Genomic DNA, 17,237 nt, shown 5'->3' with positions numbered 1-17,237 from the left:
TCATTGCTCATGGGACAATGTTTAGAACTCTAAGGATTGTTTTTTTTCCCCCACATATGCCAGAACTCTCCCTTCCCCTAGTAGCAGTACCCAAATGTAATTTCCACTTATGTGCCCCGTCCCCAGACTCCAGTCCTGTGACTTGAAATTTCTCTGCCAGCTCAAAGCATGGGCGTGGGACCCAGACCTGGCCAGTCTGCATATTACATTTCTCTGAGCACAGTGATTGGGTCAGGGGTGGCCACGTGACATGAATTGGTCCAACGGGCATCTGCTTTGGGACTTTTGCTTGACTTGATGGGAAGAAGGGCCTATCCTTGCCTGGGAAGGTGGAACTGGTAGGATATCAGCTTGGCACTGCCCCCAGAAGGTGTGAGCCTGCCTCGGAGTGGGGCTCTGTTAATTTAGATGTTATTTTGGCTATTGTAACAGAGACCCAAATAATAGTGACTAAAGTAAGACAGGCATCTATTTCTCTCTTATGTTACAATCCAAGTAGCAGCAACACCATATGGCTGCTGCCTGGTCTCAGAGGGCCTGGCTCCTTCAAGTTTGTTGCTCAGTTATTCGAAGGGCATGAACCCCTCCTATCCAAGATGATCCACTCCACTGCTTTGTTCTAATGAGAAGGGGGAGGGGGCGCACCCCTTCTCTTTAAGGACAGGTCTAGAATTTGCCTACATCCTGTTGGCCAAGACTTAGTCACTTGACCACACTTTGCTGCCAGGGAGACTGAAAATTTTTTTTCTACTTTGGGTGTCCAGCTAAAAAAATCAGGGGTTGTTCTATTGCCACAGACGGTGATTGGATTTGGTGAGGTATGGGGGGGGGTGTCGGTGGGAGGGAGACACAGTCTCATTCTCAGAGCAAATCAGAGCCCAGAGACAGCAACAAAATCCTGATGACGTCTTTTGAATCCCTGGATCCAATGGTGACTAAAGCTGGGCCCACTGAACTTTTCATTTGTGTGAGTCATTAGTTTCCTGCTTGCACATCTGCTTGATCTGGGGTTTTGGACACTTGAAGCACAAAGAACCCTGATTAACAGTGAGATATAAAGCCCCTAGTTGATGTTCAGCACAGAGTAGAAGTTCCTTGTGAACACATTACTGTTATGACTGTGTTGTAGGTGGCCCTGTGGCTCCCTTTGTCTCTGCCTTTTCTGTTTCCTCTTCTTCCCAGTTCAGAGAGACTGTGCACCTCTCTCCTTTTGTCTCCACACCCTATTGACTTATGGGTGCTGATGATATTTGTCTCTGATCCCATTGGATTTTCGTTTTGTTTTTTAAGATTTATTTATTTATTTGAGAGAAAGTGCGAGAGAGCAGGAGGGGATTAGGGAGAGAGAGAGAGAGAGAGAGAGAGAGAAGCTCAAGTAGACTCCACTCTGGGTGTGGAACCCCATGTGGGGCTCAATCTCAGGACCCTGAGTTCATGACCTGAGCAGAAACCAAGAGTCAGACACTCAACCAAAACCCAGAGCCACCCAGGTGCCCCATGGATTTTCATTTCTTCACTCTCCCATACACATGGCAGAAAAGAAGCATAGTGCCCCCCAAAATGCTGGGGAGTCCCAACCCTGTGTGTGACAGCCCCACCCTCCGACAACTGGTCATGTCAAACCCTTTCAGAAGGCTCTTAGCTTTTTTTCAGTTTGTGTTTTTTAAAAAATTTTATTTATTCATGAGAGACACAGAGAGAAAGGCTGAGACACAGGCAGAAGGAGAAGCAGGCTTCCTGTGGGGAGCCTGATGTGGGACTTGATCCCAGGACCCCAGAATCATGACCTGAACCAAAGGCAGATGCTCAACCACTGAGCCACCCAGGTGGCCCCTTATTTTTGGTTTTTAATTTCTATCTTGAGAGAGAGCATGAGGCACAAGGTCAGAACAGACAAGACAGACCTCCTGCTTCATCTTCATCACTCAGGACAATCCACTTCTATCAGTTCTGATATGTCTCCATCAGTTACAAGATTTCTCAGGGGAAGGGTCTGACTGCACCCCCCACCCCACCCCACCTCCCAGCGCCCTACCAGCTTTCTCTGTTTACAGGGTGAAGCTCTTCACCTGTGGGCTGGGCTTTGGAATAAGGATCCGGTGCCAAGGGGGTCAGAGAGATGGTGTCCAATGGGTTGAAGTTGGGGGCAGGGGTGGGGTCATGGGTTACAGAGCACAGTGGGCTCTGCTGGAGAATGGGACCTTTCTGGGAGAGGAGCCCTCTCCCCTCTCCCATAGTGACAGAAGCCAGGCCCCAAGCTGCTGGTGGGGCCTGCGTCCTAGAGGGAGAAGAGGGCCCCCTCAGGGTAAGGAGACTGTGGTTGTGGGCCGGGCCCCCTCCTTCCGCCGCAGCACAAAGTCTCCAGGGGTGGCTGGACTCATTGCATAGAAGACATTGGCATTGTCCGGGATCAGGAGCTCTGGTCAAGGGTGGATGTGATGGTTAAAGGCATACACAACCTCAAACTTCCCCCACAAAAGACCTAGGTAACCTTCTGCTATTCGCCCAACAACCGTGGGTCCCTTCGGCTGACACTAAAGTCAGCCTCGTCCTCTCCTTGGGAACCAGGACAACTTCCCACTCAAAGCCTACACAGCATCATAGCTCTCCTGCCACGGACCTGGGAGTGTCCTGCTATTTCCTTCTAGGGTCTAGACCACCTGCGCTGCAAGGTTGGGCAAACTCCGGTCACCCATCCCAAATGACTTCCTGCTCACTCACCCTTCCCCCCAGCCAATTCCCAGCCAAGTTCAGGCTGCTCTCACCACGGACTTGGGCAACTTCTGACTTCCTCCATCCAGCCTGAACAATCTGCGGCCCTCACTCTTGACAGCTGAACAGCCTCATATATTCCTTCCTTCCTAATGTCCCACCAAGCTCAGGTCATGTCCTCTTGCCTCTCCTTCTCGAGAACTGGGGGACCTCCTACCTGCTCACCTGTGGTGAGCCTGATGTGGGACTTGATCCCTGGACCTGGGATCATGCCCTGAGCTGAAGGCAGATGCTCAACCACTGAGCCACCCAGGCGTCCCCCTGCATCTGTATTGAATGACATCATGCTCCCCTACCCTGCATTTCAATACCACGTGGCCCTCTCCTGTGCCAAGTTCAGACAACTTCAAAGCCCCTGTCGTGAGCTGGGACAAACTCATTTCCTCACAAATTCAAGCCCAGACCCCCTTCAGACACCTGCCCCACCAGGCTGAGCCAGAGCAACCTCATGATCCTACAAATTTAAGCCAAGACAACCTCCTTCCTTTCCCCCTCCCCTTTGGCCCTGGACAGTTTCATTTCCCCATAAATCCTAAGACACCTTTAGTGCCCCTTTCTCTTACATGACCAAGGCAGCCTCATGACCCCACAAGATCGAGGCACCAGCATTTTACTGCTTCTTACCCCCACCCTGTTTCACTTTACCCCTACTCTGTGTCAGAACCACCTCATGGCCCTTTACGCCAGCCACAACCCTAATCAGTCTGCTGCCCTCCTAGCTAATCCCCTAGCCCAGCATCCATGCAGTCCCTGCTCACCCCGGTCCCCGGGAAGGACTTGGAAGAGCTGGTAGTCACGTGCACAGGGCTGGGCCACATTGTGCTTTTGTAGGGCTCGTTGCACCACACTGGGGGCCTTGTCCTGGCTCGTGAGCTGGGAAAAGAAGGTGGATGGTGAGGTGTGACTGCCAAGCCTGAAGGGTGGAGCACCCTATCAGGTTCCTGGCCCAACCCCTCACCAAGATGCTCCGATACAGGTTCCCGTGGTCATTGTCAATGCTGACTCTGATGACTCGAGCCTCTGATCCCTGCTGCCCCGGTAAGGAGATGTGAGAGCTGCTCAGGGGCAGAGTCGAGGGGCGGGGGCCTGGCGGGTCCAGGTTCAAGGGCAGCTGTAGGCAGTGGGGGGGGCACTGAGTAGTGGGAGACTTACATGTCCCCCTACACAAGCGGAGAATGGGGACAGGCAATTAGGGCACATTCACAGACCCGCCTCTATGCAATCCCATCACATACAGACCTTCATGCCCTGTTACAAAAACAAATGTACGCATGACCCATAAACCCACAAAGCTATGATGACACACAAGCAATCCTATGTACACAGAGAGCAGCAGGTATACGCATATGCTTATAAGTGCTGTACATCTGCAAGTCCATGAACAGCTCCATTCGTGGTCCCAGGGATATTGTGGAGATTTATGCCCATGTGTCCCTCTTTAGGTACACCAATTCCTGGGGACACACACATCCTTGCAAAAGGTATAATCACACCCTGGAGTGCTCTGTGGGTGAGCCGACTCATGGGGGTCCAGATCTGAATGCAAGCCAGACTACTGAAGGAGGATCCCTCAAACAGGGCCGTGACATGCACATGGTATCCTGCACAGACCCCCAGAGTACTCAGGCAGGCATGGGTACAGCTTCTTACGTATGTGCCTGGCCATGAAATCCCATGTACATGTACATGTACACACACACACACACACACACACAGCCCTGAGTATCATATAGGTAGTCATATAGGTAGTCCTAGTACCTTGGTGCTGGGGCCCTGGGGCCCTGGAGAGGCCGGGGGACTGCCTGGAGGAGGGTCTCTGCTTCTAGGACTAGATGGGGGGGACCCTGGGGACAGACTAGGGGAGATGTAGAGCCTGAGGTCAAGTGGATGCCCTGACCTCTGACCCTGCCATGTCTAGTCCTTTCACTAACTGGGATGCTCACCTGGAGGCAGGAGATGAGGGGTCCCCAGGACTCCCACCAGGGGATGAGCCCCTCTCTCGGGACAGCTTTCTAAAGACAGAGACAAGGGATGAGGGATGAGGATGAGCCCAGACTCCGTCCCGGGAGCAGCCTTCCATGTCTGCCCACAACACTCCTCAGGCACACCCCAAGACTCACGCACTGAGGCGCTTGGTGAGGCTGATTCGCCGCCGGATACGTGGGGAGCTGGGGCAGGAGGCAGCGGGTGGCTCAATGACACGGGAGACACGGTAGCTGAGCAGTCAGGGTGCACATGGGGGTGGATTGAGGCCAGGAAGTGGCAAGGGATGAGATGAAAGCTAGAATTAGTTGGGAGCTGCATCGTGCATTTGTTGGGGAAGCAGCAGGGGCTGAGCACCGAATGTCAGGGTCAGGGTAGCAAAGGGGGTGGTAATTATGGTATTAGGGTCTTACTAGGGATGAGATGGAATGGCCTGGTTGGCAGGTCACACAGGAATCGAGGAGTAAAATTTGGTCAAAGACAGAGTTCAAGGTCAAATAATCATTGGGGTCAATGATTAGGGTAACGATTCAACAGAATGAAAAGAAACAAATGGAATAGTTGAATTGGATGGTCAAATATACATCAAAGTTGCAGTCAGTTATTCAGAACTGGGCGTCAATGATCAGGCTCAGAGATTCAGATTGGGGTTAGAAGTGGGGTCATAGGTCAGACAGGGTTAGATGGTGGAGAAGAGAACAGATGGGACCGGGTGTGAAATGGCCAGCTGTACATTGAAGGCTGAAGTCAGAAAGTCAGAAGGGGTCAGAATTTGAAGTCAGAGGTTAACTGGAGCCCTCACTGGGCTGGAGAAAATATAAGGTCACAGGTTGGGGGTCAGGGCTCAGGAGGGCGTCTTAGGAGTTGCAGAGGTACATGCGGTAAGTGGGTCTTGTGTGCCATCCAGAATCAGCCAGGGTGGGGCTGGGCCGGGCCACAGGATGGTCACCTCTGCTCCTCGCTGAGCTGGCGCTGGTCACGCAGGGCAGCCAGGACAGGTGCACGGGGACTCAGGCAGTAGCTCCGACACCGCTTCTGCAGCTGCTGGATGTGGGCCAGGATCTCCCACTCCTGAGGGGGCGGCCTCTCAGAACCCACCCCTGCCTTGCCCCCAGCCTGTCCCCTGCCCCATGCCCTCCCCCCTGCCACCTACCTTCCTCCTCTTCTCAAAGTTGATGAGATCCCCCTGGGGGCAAACTTTGTCTGAACTGGAGCCTCCAGAATCAAGGATTGAGGGTCAGGGTCAGGGGCTAGGATGTCAGGAGCCCACTGTGCTACGGGGGGTGGTGTAGGGAGTGCAGGCAGGGTCAAGGGTGGTATGTCAGGAGGCCCACTATGCTGAGGGTAAGTGGTACTGGGGTCAGGGGTCAAGGGTCAGGGGTCAGACCTCCAGCATATCCGGCAGGGCTGTGTCCAGCATAACCAGGTCCGTGAGAAAGGTGCCAAGGTAGGGGACAGGGCCCGGGGGCAGTTTCTGTGGTCCCCAGAACTTCAGTCACTCTCAGCCATCACTGACCCCACTATGTCCCAACCCCATTCTGTGAGGATCCTGCTCGGCCCCCCTCCCAAACCATCTCACTCACTGAGGGCAGGCTTCCTAGGATGGTGTCCTCCTCTTGGGGGCCCTCAGCGGCCTCCTCCTGGGGGAGGGAAGAACTGAGCAGTCTTGGGATCTCTTTTACACTTCCCACTGGGAAGATGCCTCAAGACCCACCATATATACCTGTTTTGCTTTCAGTTGCCACCAGCCAGTTGTAAAGGTCAAACCCAAGGAAAACTGAACAACAGGCCTGTCATCCACCCTCCTGGAAATGCCCTGAACCTTGCCTTCATAGCATTGCTCTGTCTGGTAATTAACTACATAATTGCCAGGCAGTTATTAATGCACGATGTGTCTCCCTATTTAGGGCCTGATTTCCCCCAGGGCAGGAACCCTGTCTGTCTGGATCACGGTGGAGTCTCCTGGCCCACTGCCTGGCACACAGGAGGTGCTGAATTCAGAGCTAGGGGTTCCTTGACCTCTTATCTTGATTTGAGACCTTCATTCCCTCACAGCTCTCTACTGAGCAGCTGCTCGGCCAGGCACTGTTCTGAGTGCTAGGGAGGCAGCAGCGAGCAAGGGGCCGAAATCCTGGCCTCACAGAGCAGACATTAGCGGGGGGAAAGACAGCGACAGCCAAGCTACACATGTACCAGGCAGAGGTAAGGGCAATCCAGAAGCAAGTGGAGCAAGACCCACACAAGATGAATGTGAAGAATGTTCTGGGCCAAAGGAACAGGCTTCACATTCCATCTGTTCTGGATTCACCCTAAGAACCGGTGCCTAATTACAACGAGAATCTAAGTCTTGCCTACAATAAGTCAGACTTCCTGGCACACGATTTTTAGTTTTGCTTGTCAAAGTCGAGTCCTAGTGAAAATTGCATTTTTTTTTTTTTTTTACCTCTTTGCTATGACTCTGGCCTCAAGTGACCTTTTCCATGTAACTTCTGGTATTTGTTGAATGAATAAATAAGGCAGTTGCTGAGTGTGAGTTAACATGAGGGCAGCAGAGGCAGTAAAACCCAGCGAGCTGCCCACAAACAAGGGGAAGGTCATTGCTGAAGTGCAGTCAAAGGACACTGAATGTTTTCACAATGACAAACGGTGCCCTAGCCAGGCCCCAGGTCCCCTTTTTGGGTCTGGGACCCCCGGGGGGGGGGTGTCCACACACATCTTTACCTGGGAAAGCATCTCTCTACTACTGAGGTGGTTGTTCTCGTCGGAGAAAATCTGCGAAAGTTTTCTGAAAGTGGATAACCGTTCCCTGGGGGCCGGAGGGGGGCAGGAGAGGCGTCAGGGATCAGCGGCTGGGGAGGCCGGAGCTGCCCTGGGGAGGACATCCTGCCCGGGCGCCCCCCACCCCCCTCACCGGCTGACGGCGCCCCAGCTCCGCTTGAGCCTGTATATGGGGTTCGACTGCAGGGCGGACAGGATCGCGCGCAGGGAGGAGAAGTTCCGCAGTTCCCGGCAGCGCTGCAGGGGGGGGGGGGGGGCGGGCGTGTCACACCCCTAGCCTTACCCCCACCTGCCATTCACCTTCCCACCCCAGGTATGAACTCTGCCTCCCCTCTTCCTCCCTCAGGACCCGCCCCCCTCCCCACCTGCAGCCCCAGGTCCTCTCCCCCAGCTGCCCCTCCATTCCCTACCTCTCACCTTGGCTACCTGTGTCCCTACTCCTTACTTTTCCCCGGGCCCTAGACGTGCCCACAGGATCTCTCCTGGACCCAGACCTCTCCTTCCTAAATCTATGTCTCACTCTGGGTATCAACCACCCACTTCCCCTTTTCACTTCCCCACTCTCCCACCCTGCTGGGCCCCCATTTCTTTCTTTCCCTCAGCCCTAAGACTCTTGCCCGGCCCCTATCCAGTCTCTTTCAGGACGTGGCCCCCTTCTCTGGGCACCTTCTCTGGGTTCCTCCTCCAATCCACCCCCCTCCCTATTACCCTCTCCCACCCCATCCTCTTTTCCCTAGACCCACCCAGCATCCTTCTGCAGCCGAGGGGCCCAGGATGCCTTCCCTTAGGGGCATCTCTTAACCCCAACCCTCCCCTCATTCCCAGACCCTGGTCCCCTGCCTCTCACCAGGCCTTGTTCCCAACCACCCACCCAAGCCCGGCCTCCACCTCCCCTCTTCCCCTTCTAGCATACCTGGGCAATTCGGATCCACTTCTCCAGCCGCTGGGCCCTCTGCGGGGCGGCCAGGCCCTGCTCTCCCAGCACCGAGCCCAGGATGCAACCGATCACCATGTTGAACTGGGTCACAGTGGCACGCACAGTGGGGGCAGTGCTTGTGGCCCCTGGACGGTCCCGCTGTGACCACACGGAGCCCAGGCACTCGCAGGGCCGCACCTTTGAAAAGAGCTCCTGGGTGGAGGGAGGTGGGGAGGGTGATGGTGGGGGGGAGTGAGGAGGATCTGCACCACGGTATCTGCCCCACAGCTGCACCCTGCCTGGCCTGCCCCCCCCCCCCCCCCCCGCCTGGCCTGGCCCTTGCCTGGCCTGCCTGGGTGCTCACCACATCCATCAGGGTCAGCTGTTCAGCCACGTCATCTACGCCAAAGTCTAGGAGCTCAGGGCCTTCCCGCGCCGGTCCTTCCTCCTCTTCCCAGCAGCCTTCTGGGGAGTCGGGGCGAGGGGTCTGGGCAGCGCCAGGAGGTCCTGAGGGAGAACAAGAGTGGGTTAAAAACTCTCAAGTTGGGGGATCCCTGGGTGGTGCAGCGGTTCGGCGCCTGCCTTTGGCCCAGTGCGCGATCCTGGAGAGTCGGGATCAAATCCCACATCAGGCTCCCAGTGCATGGAGCCTGCTTCCCCCTCTGCCTGTGTCTCTGCCTTCTCTGCCTCTTTCTCTTTCTCTCTCTCTCTGTGACTATCATAAAAATTAAAAAAAAAAAACCTCTCAAGTTGGGATCGGGGACTAGCTGTGTGACCTTGGACAAGTTCCTTAGCGTCTCTAGGTCTCACTTTCCTAATATGCAAAATGGAAACGTCCCTCGTTATTTTTTTTAAGATTTTATTTATTTATTCATGAGAGATAGAGATAGAGAGAGAGAGAGAGACAGGCAGAGGGAGAAGCAGGCTCCATGCAGGGAGCCCGATGTGGGACTGGATCCCGGGTCTCCATGATCAGGCCCTGCGCTGAAGGCGGTGCTAAATCCCCCGAGCCACCCAGGCTGCCCGTCCCTGGGTATTTTTAAGTGTTTTGGAGCAACTGCAATGTTTATTTAGCATCTAAGGTGGTAATCCATCCTAGGTGATTCAGCACCTAACCCAGTGAGGGAGGTGCTATTATCAGCCTTCCATAGATGGGGAAACTGAGGCAGGAACAGTTTGCCTTAGGTCACAACTTCAGGAAATGGCAGGGAAAGGACTTGAAGCCAGACGTTAAAAGTCTAGAGTAGAAGAGAGAGGCGTTTTTGTTTTTGAACATATATATATAATTTTTGAACCTATATTAAAATAAGATCTGTCTGCCCTATTCCTGTGGTGCGAGGTAGTAGAACTTTATAGTTAAGGGAAGGCCCAAGTTTAAATCCAAACTTGTCCCCCGGGCTTGCTATGTGAATTAAAGCAAACCCTTTAACCACTGTGTGCCTTGATTTCTTCATTTGGATTTTTATTTTTTATTTATTTATTTATTTATTTATTTATTTATTTATTTATTTATTTTTTAAAGATTTTATTTATTTATTCATGAGTATGCACAGACAGGAGAGAGAGAGAGGCAGAGACACAGGCAGAGGGAGAAGCAGGCTTCACGCAGGGAGCCCAACATGGGACTCGATCCAGGGTCTCCAGGATCACACCCCGGGCTGCAGGCAGTGCTAAACCGCTGAGCCACCGGGGCTGCCCTTCATCTGGATTTTTTTTTTAATTTTTTTTTATTAATTTTTATTCATTTATGATAGTCACAGAGAGAGAGAGAGAGAGAGAGAGAGAGAGACAGAGAGAGAGAGAGAGAGGCAGAGACACAGGCAGAGGGAGAAACAGGCTCCATGCACCGGGAGCCCGACGTGGGATTCGATCCCGGGTCTCCAGGATCACGCCCTGGGCCAAAGGCAGGTGCCAAACCGCTGAGCCACCCAGGGATCCCCTTCATCTGGATTTTTAAAGATCAACTGAGATCACACATACTAAACTGCTATAAAGTGCTCAATAAATAGGAATGGGATTCTATGGTGGCACCCCCTGCGGAACATTTTTTTTCCCCACCCACCTCCCCTAGGGAACATTTTGAAGTTGAACTCTGCCACAAGGGGGCCACCGCACAGTGAAATTTGTGCCACTCGGCCTCCAAGTGTCCCTCCAAGAGATTTGCGTCCTTGGAAAATCTGCTTACAATAATCTGCACCTAGAACCCAACTATTTTGCTCATAAACACTCACTAACATGGCTCCAGAAATACAAGAACTGTCAAAGTCTGGGCTCTGTTTTGTTTGGGAAATTATGAGTGTTGTTCACCATTCTAGAAAGGGATGTCACCAATGTTTATGCTACTACACCTGTGTGGCCACTGTTCGCCCCTGCATTAGTTGGTGTTTCTGGCTGTCACATTCACCATGATGACAAAGAGACAAAGGCTCTGGACGACTTCATCATGTATCCTAGTAAGACATGCCTGAGTGCTGACACAGCGACAAGCATGACTTATTATTGTGTAACCTGCTTTCACTTTATTTCTCCTTCATATGATAGTAACAGCACCATGCTATTATTTTTAAATTATCTTTGTAAGTCCACGTATTTATGTCTTTAAGATTTTATTTATTCATAAGAGACACAGAGAGAGAGGGGGGCAGAGACATAGGCAGAGGGAGAAGCCAGCTCCTTTGTGGGGAGCCTGATGCAGGACTTGATCCCAGGATCCAGGGCCACAACCTGAGCCAAAGGCAGATGCTCCACCACTGAGCCACCCTGGTACCCCAATTATCTATCTTTCATTTCAAATTAGGACAGATGGCATTGCAAAATACTAGTTTTAAAAAGTTGGCATTGGAAAAAAAATTACACCTAATCAAATCTATGGAGCTTCCAGCAAATATGGGGATAGAGGAACATGCTACATGTCACCATGAGACAGCAAACAGGCGAATAGATGGAGAAGGTGAGACACTCTTCAGGACAAATGACACATTTTTTTCTCCTAATGACATTAAAGAAAAGGCAAAGTGAGATTGTCATGGAATAGAAGAGACTTAAGAAATTAAAGACCAAGTGGCTTGAATAGATGTTTGGATTTCAAAGAAACAACCGTAAAAAAAGACAATTTAGGGACAACAGGGGGAGGGGATTTGAATCTGGACTGGGTTTTTTTTGTTTTTGTTTTTGTTTTGAGAGAGAGAGGGAGAGTGGGGCAGAGAGGGGCAGAGGGAGGGGGAGAGAGAGGATCTTAAGCAGGTTCCATGCCCAGTACACAGAGCCTTACTTGGGTTTCCATCTCATGATCCTGAGATTATGACCTGAGGCAAAATCAAGAGTTAGACACTTAGGGGGACCTGGGTGGCTCAGTGGTTGACTGTCTGCCTTCAGCTCAGGATATGATCCTGGGAGGAGTCCCAGGAATGAGTCCCACATCAGGTTCCCCTTAGAGAGTCTGCTTCTCCCTCTGCCTATATCTCTGCCTCTCTCTGTGTGTGTCTCTCATGAATAAATAAATAATCTTAATCTAAAAAAAAAAAAGGAGTTGGATGCTTAACTGACTCAGCCACCCAGTTGCCCCAGGACTGGGTATCTTTTAATATTAATTATTGCTGATTTTTTTAAAAAGAATTTTATTTATTTATTCATGAGAGACCCAGAGAGAGAGAGAGAGAGAGAGAGAGAGAGAGAGGCAGAGACACAGGCAGAGGGAGAAGCAGGCTCCATGCAGGAAGCCTGATGTGGGACTTGATCCCGGGACTAGGATCTAGGATCACGCCCTGAGCCAAAGGCAGATGCTCAACTGCTGAGCCACCCAGGTGTCTCATTGTTGCTGATTTTGTTGAAGATGATTGTGCACATGAGATTATGTTATTTAAAAAAAACCTAAAAAGAAGTCCTTGTCAGTTAAGGTGCAAAGTATTTATGGGTCAAGTGACATAAGTCTGAGATTTGTTTTCATATCATCCTGAAAAAAAAATTTCTGGGTGAAATTCATAATGGTTGAAAATAAACAATGGGTGAGTGTTCTTTATACTATTCTGTCTACTTTTTTGTAGGCCTATAATTTTTCATAGCAAAAAGTCATAGTAAAAAGTCATCCCCCCCCAAAAAAAAAAGTCATCCCAAAACAAAAATGTTAAAGTGTAATCCAGAGCAGAGCACACAGTAGATGTCCAATAAATGTTCATGTACTCCTCTGACCTCAAGACCTCACAGCCTAGGGCAGTAACTTCAATAGAAGTTTCTACAATGCGGAGATCTTTTCTTTTCTTTTTTAATGATTTTTTACTTATTATTCATGAGAGACATAGAGAGGCAGAGGCATAGGCAGAGGGAGAGGCAGGCTTTTCTCAGGGAGTCTGATTTGGGACTCCAACCCAGGACCCCAAGATCACTCCCTGAGCAGAAGGCAGATGCTCAACCACTGAGCCACCCAGGCGCCCCTGGTGGAGATATTTTCTACCCATGCTCTCCAGTGTGGCTACTGAGCACTAGAGATGTGGCTAGTGTGAGCAAGAACTGAAAAATTTTAGTTCAATTTCAATAACTACATGTGGCTAGCAGCTACCTCATTGGACCGTGCAGCTCAAGTGACTTGGAATCAGCTGGTGAAATCCTGCAGGTAGAGGAAGAAAGACACTTAAAAACCAAGGGGGAATGGGACGCCTGGGTGGCTCAGCAGTTGAGCATCTGCCTTTGGCTCAGGGGTCCAGGATCGAGTCCCACATCAGGCTTCCTGCGTGAAGCCTGCTTCTCCCTCTGCCTGTGTCTTTGCCTCTCTCTCTCTCTCTCTCTCTCTCTCTCTCTCTCTCTCTGTCTCTCATGAATAAATAAATAAAATCTTAAAAAAAAAACCAAGGGGTAAGACAGAGGAATAAAATATACATAAATGAAATATTTGTCACCAGGGAGAAAGAAGTGGCTGCTACTTTGTAAAGCAGAGAGGAATATGCCCACTTTAATCTGAGGATTAAAGGATGGGGATTAGGGACTTAGATGCTTTTGTGATAGGGATGAGGTCCAACACAGATGGGTGAAAGATGATACCTTATAAGCAGGATGCAATTATTCAATCAACAAATCTTGGTTGTTCCTGCCCCTGGGGACAGAGTCAGGAACAAGGCCAATGAGTGCTAGGCAGAAAAATAAGGCAGGCGAGGATGTAGAGTGGGAAGATATATTTGCTGAGAGATCAGAGAAAGCATGTCTGGAGAAGTGACAAACTGAACAAAGACCCGAATGAAGTACATAGATATATTTCCCTCTCCCCAAAAGCTCTCTACGACAGAGATTGGAAAACTCTATAAAGGATCAGATTTGCTGATACCTACTCTACAAGAAAATATCAAGGGGCACCTGGGTGGCTCAGTGGTTGAGCATCTGCCTTTGGCTCAGGTCATGATCCCGGTGTCCTGGGATCGAGTCCCCAATCAGGATTCTCCCTCTGCCTATGTCTTTGCCTCTCTTTGTGTCTCACGCGAATAAATAAATAAATCTTTTTTTTTAAATAAGTAAATCTTTAAAAACAAAAGAAAGAGGGATGATGCCTGGGTGGCTCAGCAGTCGAGCGTCTGCCTTCAGCTCAGGGCATGATCCCGGGGTCTGGGATCGAGTCCCACGTTGGGCTCTGTGGGGAGCTTGCTTCTCCTTCTGCCTGTCTCTTTGACTGTCTCTCTGTGTCTCTCATGAATAAATAAATAAAATCTTAAAAAAAATAATAAAATCTTTAAAAAAAAGGGGGAAGAAACTATTAGTATGGGTTCCTATGTCTTTTCATTTTAAGTGGTAGATTCTAATAAGAATCAGTGATAACAACTAAGATGGAAATAACACTATTTGCGCAGTCCTCCTTATTATTTACTTATATCCTGTTGTCTTTCCTAGGGAACTGGGGGAGCTCCTGTCTAGTTGTTTGCCAGTAGCTGTTTTTTTTTTTTGAATAAATAAAAGACATCAACGAGGTAAATACTATTATCATTTCTGTTTCACAGATAAGGAAATGGAGGCTCAGAGAGGGAAGTGATTTATCCAAGGTCACACAGCAAATGGCAGAACTGGGATTTGAACCCAGGTGTCTGGTGGCTCCTAACATAAGTAGCAATGGAAATAGTTGTAGCTAGACACAAAAGGCATCCTGACCCAATGGTAAAGTATTTTTGTAGTTAGGATGGAACCATAGGGCAAAGCGCTAGACGAACACTAATATGTTAGACAAAGGGTCATTAGCCTCATTATACAGGTGGGGAAACTAAGGCTTTGAGATCTGTTGCTCTGTGAGGGGAGAACCTGTTTGGGGGATGGATCATGCAGGAAAAGGCCTGCTCCGGGCACAATAAGCGTCCCAATACCCCTCACCTGTCCGTGACTCAGGCTGCTCCTCTTCCTGCTTTTGCTCAGCCTCCTCCAGGAAATCTCCTAGCAGCTTCTCTGCCTCCTGGGCCTCTGGCCCTGCTGGGGCCGCCCAGCCCAGAAAGGTGCAGACGCTGCCTAGGTCCGGGTGGGTAGGGGGATCCCGGAAATCCTGAGGGTGATCCCGAAGCCAGGAGCCCAGCACGGATACCACAGCCCTGGCCAGAGTGGGGGGCCTCAGAGCCCAGCCCAGAGCTCTGGACCTCGGGAGCCCCTACACCCCAGATGTGACCTTGGACCTCTAGGACCCCCACCCCTCACCTCCGGGCGACCAACCTTAAGTTCTTGTTGACACGCAGACCTCCTCCCTCTGTCTTCTCGATCTCTATCCTGGGAAAAGCAACTCCCCCATCAGGTAAAAAGGGAGGCTAGGGGGCGCTTAGGGGAGGAGGGATTGCAGGATCCAATAACCCAGGTGAGAATCGGGTGGGAACAGGGAGGTTGCCCCGGAGGTTACTGACCCTGGAGGCAAGGGCGGTGGCGGTGGCGGCAGGAGAAGGCCCAGCACGCGGGCAGTGGACACAAAAGCCCTGTGAGTGGCCAGGAAGGCAGGCACGAAGCCGGGGTCCTGCTCGCGGTCTCCAGACACCAGTTCCCGCACCAGCCGCTCCAGCCTCGCCGCCCTCAGCGCCCGCACCTTGCTCGTGCGGTAGTGGACGAAGGCGTCCGCAGCGGGGCGGGGGGCCTGCGGGGCAAGGCAGGCGGCAAAGAGACACGAGGAGTGGCCCCCCCAGGACCCCCTTTCCAACCACGCCCATCGCTAAACACCACTCTGGCGTCTGGTCCTGCCCATTTCTCTGAACCCTGCCTCCTGGATTCATTATTCTGCTCCCTACCTAAATGATCCTCGAAACCCGCCCGGGACACCACGGTCCTCCCAGGCCCCACCCCGCCCCGTGTCCTTAGGCTCCCAGCTCTCCAGCCCCGCTTCCCAGGTCCCCAGCCGGCTCTCCCCCGGCTGCTTCCGAAGACCACCCCTCCCTCCAGCTCCGCCCCACTAAACCTGGCCGACCCAGGCCCCGCCGTCCGGGTTAGTCCCCAAGTCCCGGTCCGGAACCACGCGGTCACTGGGCGGTCGCAGTGGTCAACCCGATTCACCCGGCTGCGGTCAGACGCTTCCTACCCTCACCTGGGCGCTTGCAAACCCCGCCCCTCCCTCGGGCCTCAGCTCCGCCCCCCGGCTGTCCCTCGCCTCCGGCCTCCAGGTGCCCGCACTCGGCCCCGCCCCGCCCCACCCTCCACCGCAGCCTCACCTGGCTGCCCGCGGGCCCCGTCCCCCGGCTCAGGCGCTGACTGAGCTGCCGACGCAGCGAGACGCTGTACACCGCTCCGTCCTCGGTCTCCTCGCCCCAGTCCTGCAGCGGCGCCTGGACGCGGAGACCGACTCAGGGCGCCGCGGGGGGACGGGCCCCGGGACCTCGCCCCCACCTGTCCCGCGCGGACTCAAGAGGGCCTTCTAGCACCATCTCCCTTCCCGATCAGACCCAGCGAGACTCGGGGGCTGGGGCCGATCCCCTCGCCGCCGCGGGGACCCTACACCCCGGTCCTGAGAGGATGGAGTGGCATCTGGGGACGTCCCAGGGTCCGGGCTCACGGAACCTGTCTCTGTCCCTGTAGACGAGCTCAGAGACGCCCCCCATCCTTCAGAGGTACCAGCCACTTCACCGGGGCAGGGGCCGGGAGACTCAAGGTTGGGATTCCTGGGCCGATACGAAGGGTCCGATTTGCGGGGAGATAGGGTCCAGAAGGCAGGGACATGGAGTTTTTGGATCCCAGGGTGCCAGGGATGTGGGGTCCGGGCCCCCTGGTCCCCTTACCAGGGCGAGCTCCTTGCCCGCTGTCCGATCCATGGCCCGTGCCTGTCCCGCTCCGCGGCGCGGCTGAATGAGGCGGAAGGGCCGATGGGCGGCGGGCAGTGGCCGGCCTTGGGGCCCGCGGGGCAGGGCGGGGCGACCCGGCTGTGCGGGGGCGGGGCGGGACCCGCGGCTCTCGGATGCCCCCAGCTGGACCCCAGCGCCCAGCCCAGGCCCCACAGAGGTGAGGTCCCGGCTCTCCTCATAGGTGTGTATCAATCTGTGCCCAGGAGAAGGGACACTCCTCTCTCCCGGGAAGGGTTTTTTTCTGTTAACGGGGGTGGGTGAACTAGTGTGTATAGTTAAGTGGGGGGCCATTCTGCCTCCCTAGGAAAGTATCCTGTCTTCAAGTGGGGACGGGTGGTTCATTCCAGGTGTGGGGGTATCTCTCATTCCTGGAGGTCGGGGGAGTGTTCAACCTGCATCCCCAGCTGATGGGGAGTACTCACTCCCCTTGACGGAGAAGGTGGAGTCTGGGCCCTGGATTTTAGGGGCAGCAGTCTTTGCCGTGGTGCAGAATCAAGGAGAGGCAAATACCC

At 52.8% G+C, this 17,237-nt stretch overlaps 1 protein-coding gene across 3 annotated transcripts; it reads right to left on the bottom strand.

Moving 5' to 3' along the window:
* Positions 1 to 1,664: 1,664 nt before the first annotated feature.
* On the bottom strand, positions 1,665 to 16,761 carry RGL3 (ral guanine nucleotide dissociation stimulator like 3). Of its 3 annotated transcripts, XM_055343490.1 has the most exons (19): positions 16,663 to 16,761; positions 16,099 to 16,212; positions 15,307 to 15,530; positions 15,122 to 15,175; positions 14,792 to 15,003; positions 8,814 to 8,956; positions 8,447 to 8,662; positions 7,667 to 7,770; positions 7,477 to 7,561; positions 6,339 to 6,395; positions 6,143 to 6,229; positions 5,909 to 5,941; positions 5,705 to 5,826; positions 4,893 to 4,988; positions 4,716 to 4,784; positions 4,531 to 4,627; positions 3,731 to 3,883; positions 3,531 to 3,645; positions 1,665 to 2,419 (listed from the first exon to the last, which is right to left on the bottom strand). In XM_055343490.1, exons 1-19 carry the CDS (start codon positions 16,693 to 16,695, stop codon positions 2,301 to 2,303), a joined length of 2,133 nt encoding a protein of 710 aa, XP_055199465.1. In that variant the 5' UTR covers positions 16,696 to 16,761; the 3' UTR covers positions 1,665 to 2,300. The 3 variants fall into 3 exon arrangements, with proteins under 3 accessions (XP_055199465.1, XP_055199466.1, XP_055199467.1); XM_055343491.1 differs by lacking the exon at positions 6,143 to 6,229; XM_055343492.1 differs by lacking the exons at positions 1,665 to 2,419; positions 3,531 to 3,645 and having other exon boundaries at positions 3,742 to 3,883; positions 4,897 to 4,988.
* Positions 16,762 to 17,237: the final 476 nt, after the last annotated feature.

This window comes from Nyctereutes procyonoides, unplaced genomic scaffold (assembly GCF_905146905.1).
Source record: "Nyctereutes procyonoides isolate TBG_1078 unplaced genomic scaffold, NYPRO_anot_genome, whole genome shotgun sequence".
Taxonomy (NCBI): domain Eukaryota; kingdom Metazoa; phylum Chordata; class Mammalia; order Carnivora; family Canidae; genus Nyctereutes; species Nyctereutes procyonoides.
The sequence above is the reverse complement of the archived record's forward strand: the minus strand, read 5'-3'. Positions and strand labels throughout refer to the sequence as shown.